We start from the raw sequence: 20796 nt of genomic DNA on the forward strand, positions 1-20796 counted from the left end.
AGGAGGCTGATTCCCTCACTTTATGGAGAGGAGACTTACGGCAAGTGTGTAAGGTCCCGTCCGTAAGTGTCTTTGAGAACCTGCATTGCAATCATGCTTGAGGGAATAAAGACCTACTGCTTCCTGGAGAAGTGTGTGAGCTTTGCATTTGTTATTTCTAGGACTGGTTTCTGTGTAGTTAAGTTTGTTGTTTTTATAATTTTCCAGGTCAATCCAGGTGGCTAACATGGAACACTGACTGATATTCAGGAGGAGTCCTGGGTTTGCCTGAGATTTAGACGTGTACACACAATTCAAAAGTGGGCAGCAGAGTTAATGTCCAATTTACCCTGTTGCTGTAGTTTTTTGTTTTGTTTTGTTTTGTTTTTTTTAACTTTTGATAGGACCCAGAATGACATGTTTGTGAGCTCAGGCTCCAGAGTCAGAAAAATAATTTTTTAAGACCGGAATACTTGCTGTGCTACTATGTACTTGTTGTGTTATTATGTGTCACCTGTGTAAACATGAAGTAATTTTTATTTCTTTCTCTTTCTGATGCATTGATGTTAGCACAGTGAAATTATCATTCATCCATTATTTTATTCTTTAAAATATTCTTCCCCATCTATTTTCAAGGTTGATTCTCTGCACTGAAGTCCAATTACACAGTCAAATATATTTTCCTGTATTTAAAATGAAGAAAAGCTCTTTTTCAAAGAGAAAGTACTAAATTTGCAATCAGATCTGAAGTTAGTGATTGAGCTAAGACATGTAACCAGAGATTGCCTCTAAATTATAATTAATTATTATATTGTCTTAACTCCAATTTATTATATTTTTACTCATGAATTACTCTTTGTGGTAGTAAAACATAGTACTAACCTATTTTTCAAATAGAAGAATTGTCCAGTAGAGAAATTAATCACCAGCCACTGCCTTGTGAATTGTGGTGACTTGATTACCTGAATCAATAAAGATCAGTGACAGATGAATGCAGTGACTTTACCTGAGAACATTTTGAATTTTACTTCTCTTTGAAGTTCATTTTTATTTGAGAGTGTATATGCTTGATAGAGGCTAAGCAGTATATTTCAGATAGCTTTTAAATCACATTTATATACTTGGTTTATTAAAATGAAAATGCTTACAAATCCCTTTGAAGAATAATTCAAATCATGTAATAAGTTCAATATACTCGTTTTCTTCAAATGAAATAAAATGCCTTTTCTTATTTAATGGAAAATATTACTGTAGTTCAATTTGGGGGAAGATCAAAACCAATTTCTCAAAAATATGCCCTTTATCTAATTCTGAAAATTTGTATGGAAATGAATGTCTTTGTTTTAAAACTCAACCTCTATTACAAATAATTTTTTCACTGTATTGGTAACAAAATTTGCCTAGAATCATGGAGAATTGTGGAGGAATTGTAAGTAGAATTTGATTAAGAAATTAATTGTAAGATTAGGGCAGAAAATTTACACTACCAAAGGGCTGTTATTTTGAGATCATCTGGTAAGAATTAATTGTAAGCATTTTAATTTAAAATAATAGAAACCAAAATTGATGGAACATGTTTATGGAACATGATGATAATATTTTCATGTTGTATTTCAGCAACATTCATAATGTGGCTTAGCACTGGGTCTTACTACCCAGTACAATGGTGTGAGCTTACAGGATCAAATTCTTTTGCATTGAAATGACTTTTACTGACTGGTGATGATATACCCTCTACTCAAATATTTTCACTGATTTGGAATTGAAAGTTCCAAGTTGTGGAAAAAGGAAAATTGAGAGTCTGAATGAGTAACATTAGATGCAAAATGTTTTAATCTTCTTAAATATTATTGCATTTGACAGAGTAAAGATTATCAGATTATTTTTCCCAATGCTTCAATAACAGTACAAATATCACTATAATTTAAAAAACAGCTTCACGTTTCATTATTATTTGAATGCCACAAATATATGTATTGCTCGAGTTATGTAATTCCATATTATTTTTACTCAGATTAAATTCACCCACACGGTAAATACATATGATGCAAAAAATAGAGCCTACCTCACAAACGGTTTCCTTCTATACCTCATTTCTGCATGGACTTGTCACTGACTGGAGAGTTTGTGGGACTGGACAAAATGATTGTATTGGATGTATTCAGAAAAAAATTCATACCCTCCAATCACAAGGTTAAAAGAAATTTGACATCCAAAATCTGATATCCTGCACTGAAGGCAAACTTTAGTATAACATTACCCAATGCACAGTCTTTTCTGGGACTTAATTTTTAGTTTTATTTGGTGGTTCAAAACATTTTATTGCTTTCCTCAAATTAATCATCAGATTTAGCTTTTATGTGTGTTAAAGTATCAGCACAGAATTTTCACTAAAACTTTAAAGAAAACAAATAACAAGAAACCAAATAAAAATATTTCTTAAGGTGTGCTTCAATTTCTTAAAGAAAGAGAATTGCATCTTAAAATATTTCCTGTAAATTTACTTATTTTTTAACTTAAGATAATGTATATTCCACTAATAAAACAAAGTTAAATTAGTTGGTACATGAGGAAAAATACATCAGCTATGTGATATACCCCTGTTTCCTTAATGCATTTTGAGTCTCAGAAAGTCAGAGCAGCATTAATTATAGGGAGCTGTGGCCTATTTCATTAAGATTTAGGAGTAGGTATTACCCAAAATACAATATTAATATTGTTATTTGAATAAAAGCATTGGTGCTTACTAAGGCAGGAGTTGATAATGATTTGAAGAAGTGGTAATAGAAATAATGTAGTATGTATTCACAGGGAGTCGTGAGAGCCATTTTAATTGAACACTGGGTTTTTATTCTGTTAAATACTTTAATGAAAATAATTAAACCTAGTTTAGTTCCTCAAATAGACAATGATCATTTTTCAGCAAATACTTGTAAATGTATGCTCACCAATTGTGTCATTTCAGGTGTTTTATGTATTCCATCTACCCTGGGCCATGGGAAAAAGCAATAATATCACTGTATTTATTCTCCTGGGACTTTCCTACAATAAGAACATAGAAATACTCTGCTTTGTATTATTTTTAGTTTGCTACCTTGCTATTTGGATGGGAAATAAGCTCATAATGGTTTCTATCACATGCACTCAGCTCATCAACCAGCCCATGTATTTCTTCCTCAATTACCTCTCCCTCTCTGACCTCTGCTACACATTCCCAGTGACCCCTAAATTAATGACTGACTTATTGGTTGAAGAGAAGACCATTTCCTATAAAAACTGCATGGCACAGCTCTTTATCACACATTTATTTGGAGGCATGGAAATCTTCATCCTCACGGGGATGGCCTATGACCGCTACGTGGCCATCTGCAAGCCCCTGTATTATGCTGCCATCATGAGCAGGCGGAGGTGCAACACAATCATCCTGGCATGCTGGACTGGGGGATTTGTACACTCTGCCAGTCAGTTTCTTCTCACTATATTCTTACCATTCTGTGGCCCCAATGAGATAGACCACTACTTCTGTGATGTGTATCCTTTGCTGAAATTGGCCTGTTCTAATACACACATAATAGGTCTCTTTGTCATTGCTAATTCAGGCTTAATTGCTCTGGTGACTTTTGGTGCCTTGATGTTTTCTTATTTTTTCATATTGTATGCCATAAGGGGATACTCCATGCAGAGCCGCAGCAAAGCTCTTTCCACTTGCTGTTCCCACATAACTGTTGTGGTCCTGTTTTTGCACCTGCACTATTCATCTACATTAGACCAGCCACGACTTTCCCAGAAGACAAAGTGTTTGCTCTCTTCTACACCATCATTGCTCCCATGTTCAACTCTCTGATCTACACACTGAGAAACACGGAGATGAAGGATGCTTTGAGAAAAGTTTGGTGTCATCAGACACTTCTGGAAAGAAAGTAAATTTGTGAATCATTTCTGCTTTTCATACCATGGTACCATGAGAAAACAATCCTGAGTGAGAGCCACTCTTGAAAATCTCCTGTTCTCATGACTTGGAGAGAAAAGTGATCAAAAAGGAGCATGTTATCTGTTTCATGATTCTGCCTTAAGTCTTCACCAACACATTGAGCATTATTCATATGATACTCTATTCTATCTTACTTAATCATTAGGCTGTGCTTACATGAACAATGAATGATATTTTTAAAATTAAAGATTACATGGTATGTGTTGAAAAGTTATGCTTTTCATGCTTTCAAGTACTGAAAACCTGAACAATATCTTGCTTTCAGTTTTAAAAACTTTCCACTGCAATGTAAACATACAGAGAGTTGCATGTATCACCAATATGCATTCTGACTTTTCACACACTGAGCACTACGAAGTAATCAGCAATCACGTTGCATCAGAAACTGTCACTATACTAGAAGCCCTCTTGATTCTCTTTACAATGAATAACATCATGTAACCATCATCTTCATCTCTAAATTTATTTTACTTGTACATATATTTTGTAAAATAAGAATGACACAGATTATGCATTTTAGTATTTGTCTTGTCTTTATTTTCTAGATTTGTGAGAGTCATTCCTTAAATTTGTGAAACATCTAATTATTTTCAATAATGTGTATGATCTCTTTATATGAATTTGTAATGATTATTTTCCCCATTTTCATATTGGTAGAACTTGAGTAGTTCCCCCTTTACAGAAATTATGTATAGTGCTGCTTTGAACACTTTGGAACATGCCTTGTTGATAATGCATCTTCTATCTATTTTGTATTATAATTAATATTTAACATTTTAAGAAAGATAATGTCCCTTTATTTTGATTCTTCATAATATGTTCTGCTATAAAATGAAAGATATTAAACTCAAACAAAAATATTTATTTTTCATGGAAAACTACTGGGATGAGTTTAATCAAAAACTTAGAAATACTTGAAGCCCCTGGCCATTGCAAGATCTGTGTAATGGGATATGAGGTATGCTAATTAACACAACCTGCCTGTCAATCATTGGCAAAAAGAAGAAAGTTCTGAAAAGAGCAATTTAGCCAAGGGAGCTAAAATATAAAGTATAATTTTCAGCGATGCTTCTTTGTAGCAAATGGAGCAGCTTGACATATTAAATAAAGATGAGTTAATTATGTATTTATTTTCTTAGAAAATATCTACTACATGGACTCACAGTAAAGGAAGAAAGCCGTGTGTTCCTGCTGACAGATTCTCACCACACAAAAACACCCACAAGCATGTGCAAAGAAATCATAAAAAAAAAATAAGAACTTTTCAGGGGCTTCTATTTCTGGCATAATTTGAATATAACCATTCATAAAGAAAACAAAAATGAAGTTGGAAATATTTAATTTCCATACAGATTATCCATAAAAAATTATTTAAGACAGGAGGAAATGCAGTTGGAAATAGTTATGTCAGAGTAAAGAGTACAAAGAATGCATTTTTTTGCAGTTAGGCACAAAATTTAATATGACTATGTTTATTTTATAAAAATATAAGATAATTTTCATAGCATAAAAATCTAAACCATGTAATACAAAGCAAATACAATGATTTTAATAAATAAGAAAAAGAATATTTTTATTAGAAACTTGAGGGATAAAACATAGTAGCTGTATCTTAAGAAGTAATCAATGGTCTGAAGTTATATGCTGATAAATCACTCAGAAGACAAAATAGAGTGAAAAATAAATGAACACAATTAAGGTGATATTAAGATACATTGAACTACTTGTGAAAAAACCTCCAGCCCAGGACATGACCAGCAGCTCACACGTACCCAGGGCCTCCTGATAACCAGAAGATGCAAGGGCTTACAGATGTCCACAGAGCAGTCCTAGCCATCACCAACAGAAGAAATATCTCAAAGGAGAAGAAAGACGAAATTGCCTAAAGAGTGCTCTATAAAAATCCAGTTAGATAAAATTATTATAACAATATGGCATTTTCTCAGAAGAACAAGTTTGAAATTGATTTTAGAGAAAAGACTGGAAAATAGATCCTTAAATGATAAAACAGCAAGAAAGAAGACCAGTGATCCCAGGGTCTTACTGGCAGTGTCAGCTGGGACACAAGGAGGTTGCACACCGTGGGCAAAATGCAGAAGAACAAAATGTAGAGACCCAAGAGGACAAGTTTCATTGTCCTTTTCTTCCTTCTATTTTTTCACAGATGCAGATTTCAGATATTAGGAACTTTCAACTCATAAAACGCCAGAAGAAACATTCAATGTAGTGTTTTATTTATTTTCTGGGTAAAAATAAACCTGTGTTGTGTCAAACTACCTAAGGTAGACTTTGGGATTACCAAATTCAATAAAACATCATTCCTTACCTGTGTTGGTTTGCTAACATGTTAATGGGATCATAAAATTACAACTCAATTTAGTAAGTGCAATTTTAAATATGTTCATGATGTGCTAAGGGTTCATGGAACCTATTCATCAAACTGGGATCAGAGAGGGCTTCTCAGAACAAACATTCCCTAACTGAGCTTTAAAGTGGATGAAGTGAGAATTCACAAGAGTATGAAAAGATGGAAAGATGCACTCCATATAAATTCAAGTAAGTATAATACTTATGTACCACTTAAGATAATTTGCACATTCAAGCGAAGTCACATCTCCAATTGGATCTCAGTTTCATATTTAAAAATCTGTCCTTCATTTTCAACAAAAGTCTTTTTCCCCTAGGTGTTCTTCATCTCACATTATCATAGTGCCTGTGCAATCTCTTTCACTACTCTTTACATCTTATTTAACAATATATTTAAAGGATTATACCTTCAAAATATCCCTAATTTCATCATTGCCATTACTGCTTTGATACTTCCTGCCCCCAACACACCACAATACCTTCCAGAAAATTCTCTGTGATTTAACTTGAGTTCCCAACAAACTATTCTGATATTGAAGTCCAATTGGCCTTTTTTAAATCATGTTTGGATTATATCTCTTCTCTGTAGAGCAGCCTTGCATTGGATTTTTATCCTACACTTAATAAAACACAATCTTCCTACTTTCAGATGACATGGGTCCATGTGACATCCCCATGCTCAGCTTGTACATGACTTCATATGCAATCTGCTCAAGATTTCTTTTGTTTATTTATTTTTGTTTTCCTTCATGCCCAAGGTACTTTCCCATCTTCTTAGTTTTATCCATATTTTTTATGTTGCTTATTTCAAAGGTAGAACAGTTAACCTCTAAAATAATAGTGAATATGGTGTAAAGATATTTTCACCATTTGTTTGTTAGTTGAATAAATAATGCTTATAGAACATTTGAATGAGGCTCAGGTTGCACATAGGGGTCAGGTCATCAGAGGACAGAAAGGGAACATTGATTGACAGGTCACCTTTTCATATTTAAACTTCTCCAAGATCTTAAACCACATTTTTTTTTAAAAGTGGGCAAAAACTACCCAACTAAATGCTGAACTGTGGTAAGCAGAATGTGGACTCCCAAAAATGTCTGAGACGTAGTTCAAAGAACATATGAATAGTTTTTAGAACATTATAAAAAGAGATCCAGATTATAATTGGAGCCACATTTAGTAATCAATTGACCTTAAAACAAGGTTATTATCCTGAATTATCCAGGTGGGTCCAATTTATTCACAAATTTTCTTGGTGGAAGAAAGAGGCAGAAGAGGAAGTTAGAGTCCTAGAGAGACTTGAAGAAGTGATACCACTGGTTTCAAAGATGGGGAAAGGCCTGGAAGGAAGAAGACAGTCTTCAGAATTTGGAAGAATTAAAGAAATCAATTTTTATGTAGAGTTTATACAGAATGCAATTCCCAGTACTTTTATTTTTAGTTGAAAGAGGCCAAATTTAGATTTCTGACCTTGAGAATTCTAAGGCATTGAATTTATATTGATTTAAACTACTAAATTTGCAGCCCTTTGTTGCAGCAGCAATAGGAAACCCATACAGTACTTAATCATGTTGAGCGTTCCCTCAAATCTGGGCACACTGCTCCTTCATCATGCTCTTGATGTTTTAGGCATTTCTCTGCTAATTCTATGGATAGTGGGGGTCTGAACAAGATGTCTTTTACATTTTGCAAGCCGTGTGAGATAGGAAGGAGATAGTGAGGTCAATGTAGGAAGGAGAAAATAAAAGGGGTAAGTAGGAAGGAAAGGAAATAATAGGAGTAGGAAAGGAAAAAGCAAGAGAGTGATTGGTCAAAAATCAACCAACTGATTTGTAGACAAAAGTAAATGCAGAGGCTGAGGCAGGAGGTTTGAAAGTTCAGAGTAAGCAACTTATGGAGACACTGTCAGAAAAAAAAATAAATCCAAAGGGCTAGGGTGTGGGGTTTTGTATCTGGGTTCAATTCCTGATAAAAGAACAAAACAAAACTGAGTAATAAAGGTGACTGGATTATGCTATGTAAATATGTGAATATATCACAATGCATTCCAATTTTACATATTACTATCATGCACCCCTAAAAATAAATAAGTGGAATGAAGACCAATAGATTAGGGGAAGGAAGAAGAAGACAGGAGGGAAGAGGAGGGCATAATACTGGGAACTGAAATGGAAAAAACTATATGCATTTACCTCTTTGTCAAAATAAACCCAACTATGATGTATAAGGTACTAAAAGAAGGAAATGAATTACAGCCAAAACCACTATGTATCTCAATACAGGCCAGAAATGAACCTCATATTTCCTGCAGAAATCAGCATAGACTTAATTAAGGAGAAAAACAAAGAAATCCAAGAACATAATTGAATAAACCCTTTTATATTCAAATAGGGATTTCAAAAGAGTAGAACAATTAAAGTTCCATTAATAACATATATATTTTAATATGGATATTAAGTGTGTACTATTTAGTACATGTATTGAACCATATAGACTCAATGAAGAAGTATACAATCATAAAAATTATTTGTTTGCTTAATTGCTTTGAGTTAGCATTATGATCTGATAATTGATTGACTTGCAAATTTGTTTTTATTTATTTATTTATTTTTGGAAATCTGGAAATTAAAGTTCAATGTTAGGTCTGTAATTTGTTATTGTCTATGGAGGACACTTTGGAGAAAAGCTTTCCCCAAGGTCATTATCATTTTGGTTTATTTTCTTTAAGCAGACTCTATAAGAAGTAGAAAATAAAAAAGCATTTATTGTCAAAATTACTGTGAAACTGCAGATTTAAGCAGGTGAGATAATCAGGAACAACAAAGACTGACTTCTACCAGCTTTTGAATTTAAGGGGTCTGAGATTCTCTGGTGCTAACCATTTACAAAGCAATTTCTCAGGTATCACTCTTTAATTTGATCTTCTACACTCACATTTTCTAAGGAGGAGAGAGAAAAATGAAACAAATTCAAGAGCTGGAAAATACTGGTGAGATTTTCTTTCCTTTTTTTTGATGAATACAGAATATTTGTTGGAAAGGGAAATTCATTTAAATTCTTAGATTTTGTACATTTGTAATAAAATTGCAATACAATACACCATTTTCTACAATAAATGGAGAATAAAGTTATTAAGATGATGATAAGATAAAGGGTTTTCTATAAATAACTGTGAGATAGGGTGTCATAAATGCCACGATAGGAAAATGCCAATCATTTCAAAGGATATTGTGGTGTCAGATTCAAATGCTCAGTAAAGGCAAGAAGGCATATTTGGGTTGGGGCTTGGTTGAAGGAGAGATAAGGTTTCCTCTAGGACCTTGTGTTTTGGATAGTAAAGGAATAGTTCTCCAGCTTGTGTGCATGTGCCTGGTTTGTTCTAGAGAACCAAGCAATGTAAGTGATATTTGCCAAGACTGCTATGCTGTGATCTGCATTTATTGAGGGAAGCTCACTGGAGAACAGGTTGCTTTTAAGATCAATGAAAAAACTAAAGGTGTATGAACATATAAAGGTAGAGAATGTGCTTGATCCCAAATCTGAATTATATTCTTGCTATTGCAAATGCAGTCATTACTATCATCATTTTGTAATGCCCAATAGAAGGCATGACTTCTGAAGGTAATGACTACCGAATCCAATACACAGCCTTGGTGGAACAATGACTTGCAATTTCCCCAAAGGTGGAAGTGCCAAGCACAACAGAGGAATGGGTGGGCTCAGTTCAACACAGAGATCAGTAGTGGTAAGCACTAAACTCAGTGGATTCTCAGCAGCACAGTCTGCAACTAGAGGAAACATTTACATCCGTGGCTTGATTTGAGGAAGAACCCTTTACAATTATTCCACACACATTTCCACTAAAACCTACCAGTAATCTCTACTAGTGTGCCTGGAATTCCACCACTGAATGTTCATCTCTTTAACTTATACTATCTCCTCAACTTAAATTAATTTAAATTAGCATTCAATGGAAATATCTTCCTGAAATACTGTATTCTTCCACACTGGGAGGTCTAATGCAACTACCATAAAACTGGAAATACCAGAAGGACATGCAAAAACTGTGGACATTAAAGGACTGAATGATGCCTTTTCCCCCTCCCTTTTAAATAGATCCAGTTAAGAGAGAAATGGTGTTTTGATTAATCCATGCTTACAGAAGTGACAATTTCATAGTAGAAATAAGTGCTAAAGTGATAAGTAATAGAGTGAAACTCTTGTCCTTTCACAAATGAGATGATGGAAGCTCTGGCAAGTTAAACAATGTACCCATGTTACAACAGAGTCACTTCAGTCTAATTTTCATAATTTTGGTTCTCTTTCTATGACCTCACACCACATCTGGAGCTTGGAATCAAATAAGGGGCTATGCAGTCATTTAGTCAAGATCTAAGTTCAGAAGGAGAACCTGTGGAAGTCTGTAGTCCCAAGTCCTTGAGGACCCATGAGTACATATTGTGAACAGGCATGGAAATACTCAGCAAGGAAAGTGAGGACATGCATTTTTACTTATGCATAAAAAGTGAAGAAAAACATTTTTTTAAGCATTTTGAAAGATAGTCTTTGTTCTGGCACCATTGTATTAAATTAACACTGGCCTCTCTAATGAGGAGAGGAAGAGTGGCAGGCTCAAACTGAGAGGGAACAGAACACACTTTACTCTGCAACTTAACTAATTATTGAAGTCAGTTAGATCATCTGGGGGGAAGGAGGAACATTCTAGTTTACTTGATGAAATTTATACAAACATTTGCTTAAAATTCAAGAGGTCTGGTTACGGACTCAAGACCTATACACTTTCTTTTAAAATTTTTTTTTAATTTTTTAGTTGTTCTAATTAGTTACACATGATAGTAGAATGCATTTATGCATTTTGATAAATCATACATAAATGATATATAACTCCTCATTTTTCTAATTGTACATGTTGTAAGATCAAAAACCATTTTCTCATATACAAATATTACTATTTCCCCAAACAGGTGTTCTTTCAAAATTAGAGTGCCTTATTCAAAATAAAAACTATTTTGATCAAATTACATTTTTATGTAAATATGAGTATGCCAAAATGAATCTCATAATTTTGTATAAATAATATGTATCAATCATAAGTAAAAAAATAAAAAATTCATTTGGAAACAAACCTTAATACATAGCATAGGAGGAAAGGCACATGATAACTAGTGAGACTCAGGGGATTTATGTTATCTCTCTGGACACTGTTTCTTTATCTGAAGTGAAAAAAATGAATATTATATAGAATTAAGATAATTGGAAAAGACGCAATTTAATTTTAAGCATGTTTGCCAATCAAGACTAACTACCAAATTTTCTATTATCAACTACTAAAATTATTCATTTGTTTTGAGTTAGAAATAAATGATGATAGTCCTTTTCTTGTGTCCTTCAGGTAATTTGTCTCTTGGGAAGATGGGCATATGGACTCATCCCATGGAAAAAATAAACAATGTATCTGAGTTCATCTTCTGGGGCCTTTCTCAGAACCCAGAAGTGGAGGAAGTCTGTTTTGTGGTGTTCTCCTTCTTCTACACAGTGATTCTTCTGGGAAACCTTCTCATCATGCTGACAGTGTGCATGGGCAACCTATTCAAGTCTCCCATGTATTTCTTTCTCAACTTCTTGTCTTTTGTAGACATTTGTTATTCTTCAGTCACAGCACCCAAGATGATTGCTGACCTGTTAGCAAAGAACAAAACTATCTCTTATGCAGGGTGCTTGCTGCAACTCTTTGGGGTGTATTTCTTTGGTTGCACTGAGATCTTCATCCTTACTATAATGGCCTATGACTGTTATGTGGCCATCTGTAAACTCCTGTACAACATGACTATCATGGACCAGAAGAGTTGCAATAAAATGTTGCTGGGGACCTGGGTAGGTGGGTTCATACACTCCATTATTCAAGTGGCTCTGGTAGTCCAATTACCCTTCTGTGGACCCAATGAGATTGATCACTACTTCTGTGATGTCCACCCTGTGCTGAAGCTTGCCTGCACAGACACCTATGTTGTTGGTGTGGTTGTGACAGCCAACAGTGGTACCATTACTCTGGGAAGCTTTGTGATTTTGCTCATCTCCTACAGTGTCATTCTGGTGTCTCTGAGAAAGCAGTGGGTGGAAGGAAGACACAAAGCTCTGTCCACCTGTGGCTCCCACATTGTGGTGGTCATCATATTTTTCGGTCCCTGTACTTTTATGTACATGAGGTCTTTTATGTAAACTACCTTCTCAGAGGATAAGATGGTGGCTGTATTTTACACCATTATCACTCCAATGTTGAATCCTCTAATTTACACACTGAGAAATGCAGAAGTAAAAATTGCTATAAAGAAACTGTGGGGCAAAAAGGTTTTTTTGGACCAGTGGCAAAGACTGGGGAGTAATAATTTAAGTGAAGTGATCTTTAGAATGACCTAAAATTTTCTCCACTGTGGTTAACTCCTCTGTACAGTAAAGAGAAACAGAACAAATTCACAGAATTTGAGGGAAGAACTGGTGCATATTAAGCTCTCATATGTATATATTGCATGGATTGTAGAATACAGAAAAAAGCAACATATCAAAGCTAATGTTCTCCTATACAAAGTATTTGAAAGACAGGGAAAACATAGCCTAATACACCTGGACTGAGAGGGGAGGTGTTTGCAGAATGTCAAAGAACTAAGATCCACGCTGAAAAGACAAATGATTCATATTCATCACTTGGTATTGGGAAGAATCTTTTTCATACTCTGGTGCTCATTGTATCCAAACAATAAGAAGATTGGACTGATTAACCTACAATAAATAGTCCCCTTTTCAGTTGCAACATTTCAGTAATATTCTCATCATGGACAATTATTTCTTTTTTGTTTGAATTGATATTTGTTCCAGTGACACAAGTCTTCTGCCCTTACCGTGAGCCTGAAATTTATTTTTCCTTAGTAACTGTACACAGCACCAATGACCTCTATCACTGTTTCATTGTCTTTTCCTGAAATCTATTATCCATGCTACTAGCAATTCTTGAGTTTCAGGCTTTGATTGGGTGTGGAGTATGAACATTACTCACAGAAAGAACAATAGGACTTAAAATGACATATGGTATTGATGTAGCTATAGAACTAATGGTTAAAAAGATTTTTAAAAATTCCACAAGATGGCTGAATTTAAAAACATATTTAGGCATTGTACTTGAACAATACAATTTCATGTTGGTTTTCCCACTTTAGACTTCATTTACTGGGTCTCTATATGCCTCCATTTCTTTTTCTTTTTCTTTTTTTTTTTTTTTTTTTTTTTTAATTTGGAAGGACTAGGTCAATGCTTTGCAAACTCATCATGATATACCTTGAGTGTTGGGGGCTATGCCATGTGGACTACACCAAGATGGCACCTGGCAGCCAGCCAGAAGTTGTCTTGTTTACACCAGCAGTGAGGAGGTTAATTAACATAAGCACACTGTGGTGATTTGTCATTGGCCGTATTCAATTAAGTCCACGCATACAGTGCACATTGTTCTCGAATGCTCCTGATTGTGCCTGCTCATTTTGACAATTACCATGATAGGGCAATTGGCTCCTTGCCTGATCTTCACATAATTGGCATCAGCCCTACCCTTCACCTCCTGGAGGGGATATAAGCTGGCTCTCCTCGTTAGCTGGGGTTCCAGGTTCAAGATTTCGGTTCCTGGGTATCCTGAATCTACAATAAACGGTTCTGAATTCAAGAGCCTCACTATTCATTTGTCTCCCATGCCAAATTGACTCCACTGGATGCATCAAATGGTGGCCCATACGGGGAACTATGTATTCGTACAGGGACCCATAACATTTTATACAGCTATCAGCACCACAAGGATAAGGTAAGTAAAAGACAGTTTCACTAACGTAATTAACGAGAAGGTTTTCCTATTTGAGGAAACGGTGGCCTTAAGGTTTAACAGAAGGCTCCCCTAGTGAGGAAACGTAACAGAAGGTTGTCCCAAAAGACAGCAAAATGGAAGGCTCCCCTAGTGAGGGAACTTAACAGAAGTTTGTCCCAAGGGACAGCAAAGGATGTCCTATAGTAAAGAAATGTGTTTAAAGTGTTAGTTCTACTGCTTTTATTTGCTTGGTTGCTGTTTGTTATTTTAGTAGCAGTTAGAGAAGCTATTAAGATTTTTAATCATGGGATTGGAAGTTTCTCGGCTCCGCATGGAGGGTCAGCTTAAGGCATTATTAAAAGAAAATAAAACTCTGTTAAAGACTAAAACTGCACAGGGGCAGCCCCCAGACAGTGGGCTGATGTAGAATCTCCATCAGTGTTCTCAATATTCCCAGTATTTGAAGATCAAAACAATCAGAGATATCATCAAATATTAGGTATAAAATTAGTAAAACAATTAAAAGAGGCAGTTATATCCTATGGAGTACAAGCTGCATTTACCATTTCTTTATTAGAGAATCGTGCAAGTCAAAATCTTACTCCGACTGATTGGGGTAATTTAGCAAAAGCATGTTTATCTGGGGGACAATATCTCATGTGGAATGTGGCTAACCAGGAGTTATGTTCTGATATTGCCCGACGTAATTGCAGTTATGGGCAATCCTCAATGGGATCTAGACATGCTGACAGGCCAAGGATCATATGAAGGGTAAGGTAATCAGATTAATTTTCACCCCAGTGTATATCAACAAATTAGTGCTGCTGCCACCAGAGTTTGGAAAATGCTGTCAGGTGCTAGTGATCTTCAAGGACAGTTAGCTAAGCTTATTCAAGGCAACAATGAACCCTATGCCGATTTTGTAGACAGATTGATTCAAACAGCAGGACGCATATTTGGAGATGTAGACCATGCTATGCCTTTAATCAAATAGCTTGCATATGAGCAAGCAAATAAGTGGTGTAGAAAAACAATAAGACCCTGGAAAAACAAAGACCTTGGAGCCTACTTAAAGGCTTGTAGGGATATTAATGAGGCTTTTATTCAAGGACAGGTGATGGCTGCAGTGCTTGCACAGGGTCTTAGAGGCAATGCCAACTCCCGCCCAGGCCAACAGTGTTATCAGTGTAAACAATATGGACACATAAAAAAGGACTGCCCCCAGAATCCTGTGCCAAAATTATGTCCCCGATGTAAAAATGGGAAACACTGGGCAAGTGACTGTAAATCAACTAGAGACAAAGATGGTAACCCTTTACCTTCAAAACGGGAATCAAGGCTCCCAGCCTCGGGGCTCACAAATATACGGTTCTATCCAGTCTGTACCTTGGACCCATTACCCCTTGACTCCCCAACTAGACAAACAAGAGGAAGTGCAGGATTGGACCTTGTGCCTCCACTAGAGCAGTATTAACTCCAGAGATGGTAGTACAACCAATACTTTGGTTGTTGGCCCATTACCTACTAGTTCTGCGGAGGAGTTCTTCTGCTTTAAAAGGATTAAATATTGTCCCTGGAGTTATAGACCCTGATTTTACAGGAGAAATAAAAATCCTTGCTTCTTCACCAAGAGATGTAGTAATAATAGCTCAGGGTGATCGCATAGCACAATTGTTGGTCTTACCCAGCTGCCATGATCAATATCCATCAAAGAATATCATTAGGGGAAATAAAGGATTAGGTTCTACTGGCAAAAATATGGTCATGTTAACATTGGATTTAAAAGATAGACCTATGACATAGTTAGTGATAGAAGGCAAATGTTTTGAGGGCTTATTAGATACTGAGGCTGACAAAAGTATTATCAAAATTACAGAATGGCCCAAAGCCTGGCCACTTCAACAGGCAGATCAGACTTCAAGGGGATTGGGTATAGCTTCCAATCCTAACAAAAGTGCAGCCATATTAAAATGGCAGGATGAAGAAGGTCATAGTGGTACCGTCCAAACTTATGTCCTTGAACATCTCCCAGTAAACCTTGGGGTAGAGATATCATGGAACAGATGGATTTACATCTCACATCCGAGATCCCATACAGTAATTCAAAAGCTAATCAAGTGATGTTAGCCCAAGGACACATATGGGGAAAAGTCTTGGGAAAAATAGTCAAGGACCTACTTCACCCATTTTAGTTACTCCAAAACAAGATAAAAACGGATTGGATTTTCATTAGGGGCCACTGAAGCAATTAAAATAACATGGAAATCTGATAAACCTCTCTGGGACCCTCAGTGGCCCCTCTCAAAAGACAAATTAGAAGTGGCCCAACAATTGGTTAATGAACAACTAGAGGCCGGACACATCATACCATCCACCTCTCCTTTCAACACACCAATATTCATAATAAAAAAGGAAATCAGGAAAATGGAGGCTATTGCATGACCTAAGAGCAGTAAATTCTATAATGGAGCCCATGGGACCTATTCAATTAGGATTACCTACTTTATCGACTATCCCAGTTAATTGGCCCTCATTGTAATTGACATAAAAGATTGCTTCTTTTCCATTCCGTTACATACCTCAGACACCAAAAGCTCACATTTACTGTGCCCTCACTTAATAACAGTTCTCCTAATAAAAGATATGAATGGATAGTTCTCCCACAAGGCATGGCCAATAACCCCACTATGTGTCAGATATATGTAAACAAGGCTATAGAACCCTTACGCCTAGCAAACCCTCAACTTTTAATCTATCATTATATGGATGAGGTTTTGTTAGCTCATAAAGAAAAATCTGTCTTGGAAAACAATTATAGTTCTTTAATAAAGTCACTAAAAATGCGGGGCTTACATTTTGCCATTGATAAGGTATGAATGACAGACACCAAATACTTCCTGGGATCTATCATAAATGCAACTATGGTTAAACCCACAAAAATTAGTATTTGACTTTCCTATGTTCATATATGAATACATGACCAGTGTAACTCAACATCATGTACAAGCACAAAAATGGGAAGTTATTGTTCATGTATGTATGATATATCAAAATACATTCTACCATCATGTGAAACAAAAAAGAACAAATAAAATATTTTTAAAATGAAAAAAAAAATTAGTATTTGAGTAGACCAACTGAAGACTTTGAATGACTTTCAAAAGCTATTAGGTGACATTAACAGGATTAGACCTTATCTTCACTTACCCACCTCAAGTTTGGGCCCCCTGTTTGATACTCTTAAAGGTGATTCTGATCCCCTCTCTAAGTGGGTGCTTACCCCTAAGACTCGAACAGCTCCCAAACAGTTGAAACAGCTATGGAAAAGGCTCATCTTGATTGTATTGACCTGGCTAAGCCTTTATCATTCATTGTCTTGGCCACAAATAGGTTACCCACAGGAGTGTTTTGGTAAAAGTGTCCTATTCTATGGGTTTAAATGAATTATGCCCCTAGCAAGTTCTTATCTTTGTTTATTGAATCTGTGGCAGAATTAATCCTGAGGGCTTTAAAAGTACCCCTTTCCACCTTTGGCTCACATCTCTCAACAATAACTACTCCTTATACTACTGACCAGATACAATATCTTATTAATAATTCAAATTCATGGGCTATGGTCTTCATTAGTACTTCTGCTGTGATTGACAATCATTTGCCTTCTGATCCTCTCCTCCAATTTTGGAGTCAACATCCTATAATTTTCCCCAAAGTCACCCAAAAAGAACCTATTATAGGAGCTACCCTTATATTTACTGATGGATCAAAAAATGGTATGGGTGCTATTACTATAAATAATATTACAGAAACATTGCTGTTTAATACTCTATCTACACAACAAACAGAACTATTAATAGTAATAGAAGTATTCAAAACCCACCATGAGCCTTTTAACTTGTTCTCCGATAGCAAATATGTTGTTAATGCTATTCAAAATTTAGAATTAACTGGTCTGATCTCCCTCAGCTCCACTATTACTTAATGTTTACAATCCTTACAAAAACTTACTTGGGACAGAAAAAATCTTTTTTTCATTGGGCATGTTTGGGCTCATACTGGCCATCCAGGTCCTCTAAGTTTACACAATGATTTAACAGACCTGGCCACCAGAGACCCACATATCTTTGGTGCACTTGAAAATGCAAAAACTTTTCATTCCAAATTTCATGTAAATGCTTCTACTCTACGTACATGCTATAAATTTACTAAGGCAACAGCTCGGGACATAGTCAAGTCTTGTGCTAAATGTGTTACACTTATTCCTAACCCCTCATTAGGAGTAAATCCAAAAGGGCTTCAGCCCAATCATATTTGGCAAATGGATGTAACTCATCATTCAGAATCTGGAAAACTACAATTCATCCATGTGTCAGTAGATACCTTTTCTGGATTTATTATGGCCTCTGCTCACTCTGAAGAAAAAAACCAAAAATGTGATAACACACTGTTTACATCTTTCTCTATCCTAGGGGTCTACAAACAAATTAAAACAGATAATGGTCCTGTATATAAGTCCCAGGCCTTTAAACAATTTTGTTCCATCTTTCATATTCAACATACCACAGGAATTCCCAATAATCCTACTGGACAGAGCATTGTTGAGCATGCCTATTTAACAATTAAAAACATGCTTTATAAACAAAGGGTGGAATAGGGGCATCATACAGATCCTCAAAAGACAAATTATCTGTTGTGTTGTTCATTTTAAATTTTTTAAATCTTAATTCTGAGGGCAGATCAGCTGCTGACCATCATTCAGAGACTAATAAAAAACCTCAATTGCTCTGGAAGGACATTCTATTAGGACAATGGAAAGGCCCGGATCTGGTATTAATCTGGACCTGAGGGTCTGTTTGTGTTTTCCCACAAGAAGCACAATCGCCAATTTGGGTGCCTGAAAGATTAGTCAAGACTTCCTCAATAGAAAACTAAGAACAACAAGAATGTGGAAGTTCCTCCAACTGCTGTTGTTGATGATCCCTCACCATGTTAATGGAGGAGCCCTGCGTTACCTATGGGGGATAACAAAGGCGTGGCCTTGCCTTTTGCCCCTTACTAACTCTTTCCATTTATATCCTCCTATTCTTACCACTAATTCCACATTAGGGTTACCTACTGTTACATGCCCAAAGCTATTAATAATAAGACTGATTTTCATATCCATTGGTATGGCCATTGCCAGTATTTCAAAAAACCTATTTATTACTTGACCTCCATTATGGGGGGCTTGTCAGCACCTAGGACGTGATAAAAGGGTCTCCAGTAACCCAGCCTTTGGACCTTGGTATTTACCTAATCAGATATATATCACATCTTAAAATACAAAATATTTTATAGAGGATTTGGAATATAAAGGCAATTTCAACCCCTTATCCATCTGGTCCTTATGCAGACCTAAGGCATGTACGGATATAAGGCCCCTGGCTTTTGTAAAAGGAGGGTCTATAAGTAAAGGAAAGTGAACTGATCAAAAGGTTGATGGAGTTAATACTGAAATATGTAGAGAGAGTGAAACAATTGTTTTTTCATGTAATCCTGTGTGCCTGGCTCCCCCTTTCCTTTTTGTGACTTCTAATGAGAACTTTTCTAGACAGTTATTTTCACAGATCACACAACAATGGATGGATGGATTCAACTAGCTGGTAATAAGACTTCGACAGCAGATCCTCCTCGCCATGAACACCACTAAGGTGGAGGTCAAACCAGGAGGACTTATCACGGGAGAATTAGATAAACTAACACAATTTTGCACCAAATTTGGGGGACTCTTAAGTCCCACACTAATAAACTTGGGTATGTTTGTGTTAATTATATTCTACATCTACAAATGCCTCAAAGCCAATCAACAGGCTTATAATGTGATCATGAAACAAACCATGGCTGCCCTTGGAACAGAACAATCTCCCAATATATGGCTTAGTATGCTGGATCAGTAGTCAAAGACGGGTAACCACGGGAAAACACTGTACCAACCTAAGACAGAGGGCCAACTCTGCCTTGGTATCTTTTGATGATGGATAAGGACAGGATGTTGATTCCTGTGACCTAAGACAGACACAATCCCTGCCAGCTTCCTTTTCATTTCATATAAGGAAGGGGGAATTGTTGGGGGCTATGCCATGTGGACTACACCAAGATGGCACCTGGCAGCCAGCCAGAAGTTGTTTTGATCACATCAGCAGTGAGGAAGTTAATTAACATAAGCACACTGAGGTGATTTGTCATTGGCTGTATTCAATTAAGTCCACATATACAATGCATGCACATGTGTTCTTGAGTGCTCCTGATTGTGCCTGCTCCTTTTGACCTTTACCATGATTGGGCAGCTGGCTCTTCACCTGATCTTCTCATAATTGGTGTCAGCCCTACCCTTCACCTCCTGGAGCCAGCTCTCCTCAACCCCCCCGGGTTCCAGGTTCAAGGTTCCGGTTTCCAGGTTTCCTGAATCTACAATAAACCATTCCGAATTCAAGAGCCTTGCTATTTGTTTGTCTCCTTTGCCAAATTGACTCCAGTGGACAGCATCACCTTGAGAGCATTCGTTTTTCATGCACAAATGGACTGTTCAAAAGAGTTTCTTATCAATTAGGCTCAGGTT

General features: G+C 36.2%; 2 protein-coding genes and 2 pseudogenes across 4 annotated transcripts in view; 3 read left to right on the plus strand and 1 right to left on the minus strand.

Moving 5' to 3' along the window:
• Window positions 1–20796, plus strand: part of LOC306639797 (olfactory receptor 4C11-like) — a 337410-nt pseudogene that overhangs the window by 202824 nt on the left and 113790 nt on the right. The gene's annotated exons all lie outside the window — the stretch shown is intronic.
• Window positions 1–20796, minus strand: part of LOC306638485 (olfactory receptor 4S2-like) — a gene marked incomplete at both ends in the record, with an annotated part of 194242 nt that overhangs the window by 153860 nt on the left and 19586 nt on the right.
• On the plus strand, window positions 2975–3903 carry LOC306639095 (olfactory receptor 4P4-like; the record flags this gene model as incomplete). Its single annotated transcript, XM_079102525.1, is given in 2 exon segments — window positions 2975–3713; window positions 3716–3903. Coding segments are annotated over 2 exon segments (927 nt in total).
• LOC306638490 (olfactory receptor 4S2-like) lies at window positions 11771–12775 on the plus strand (annotated as a pseudogene). Its single transcript has one exon. The product of its transcript is annotated as an olfactory receptor 4S2-like (transcript).

Source organism: Sciurus vulgaris (assembly GCF_902686455.1).
Source record: "Sciurus vulgaris genome assembly, chromosome: 11".
Classification (NCBI taxonomy): Eukaryota; Metazoa; Chordata; class Mammalia; order Rodentia; family Sciuridae; genus Sciurus; species Sciurus vulgaris.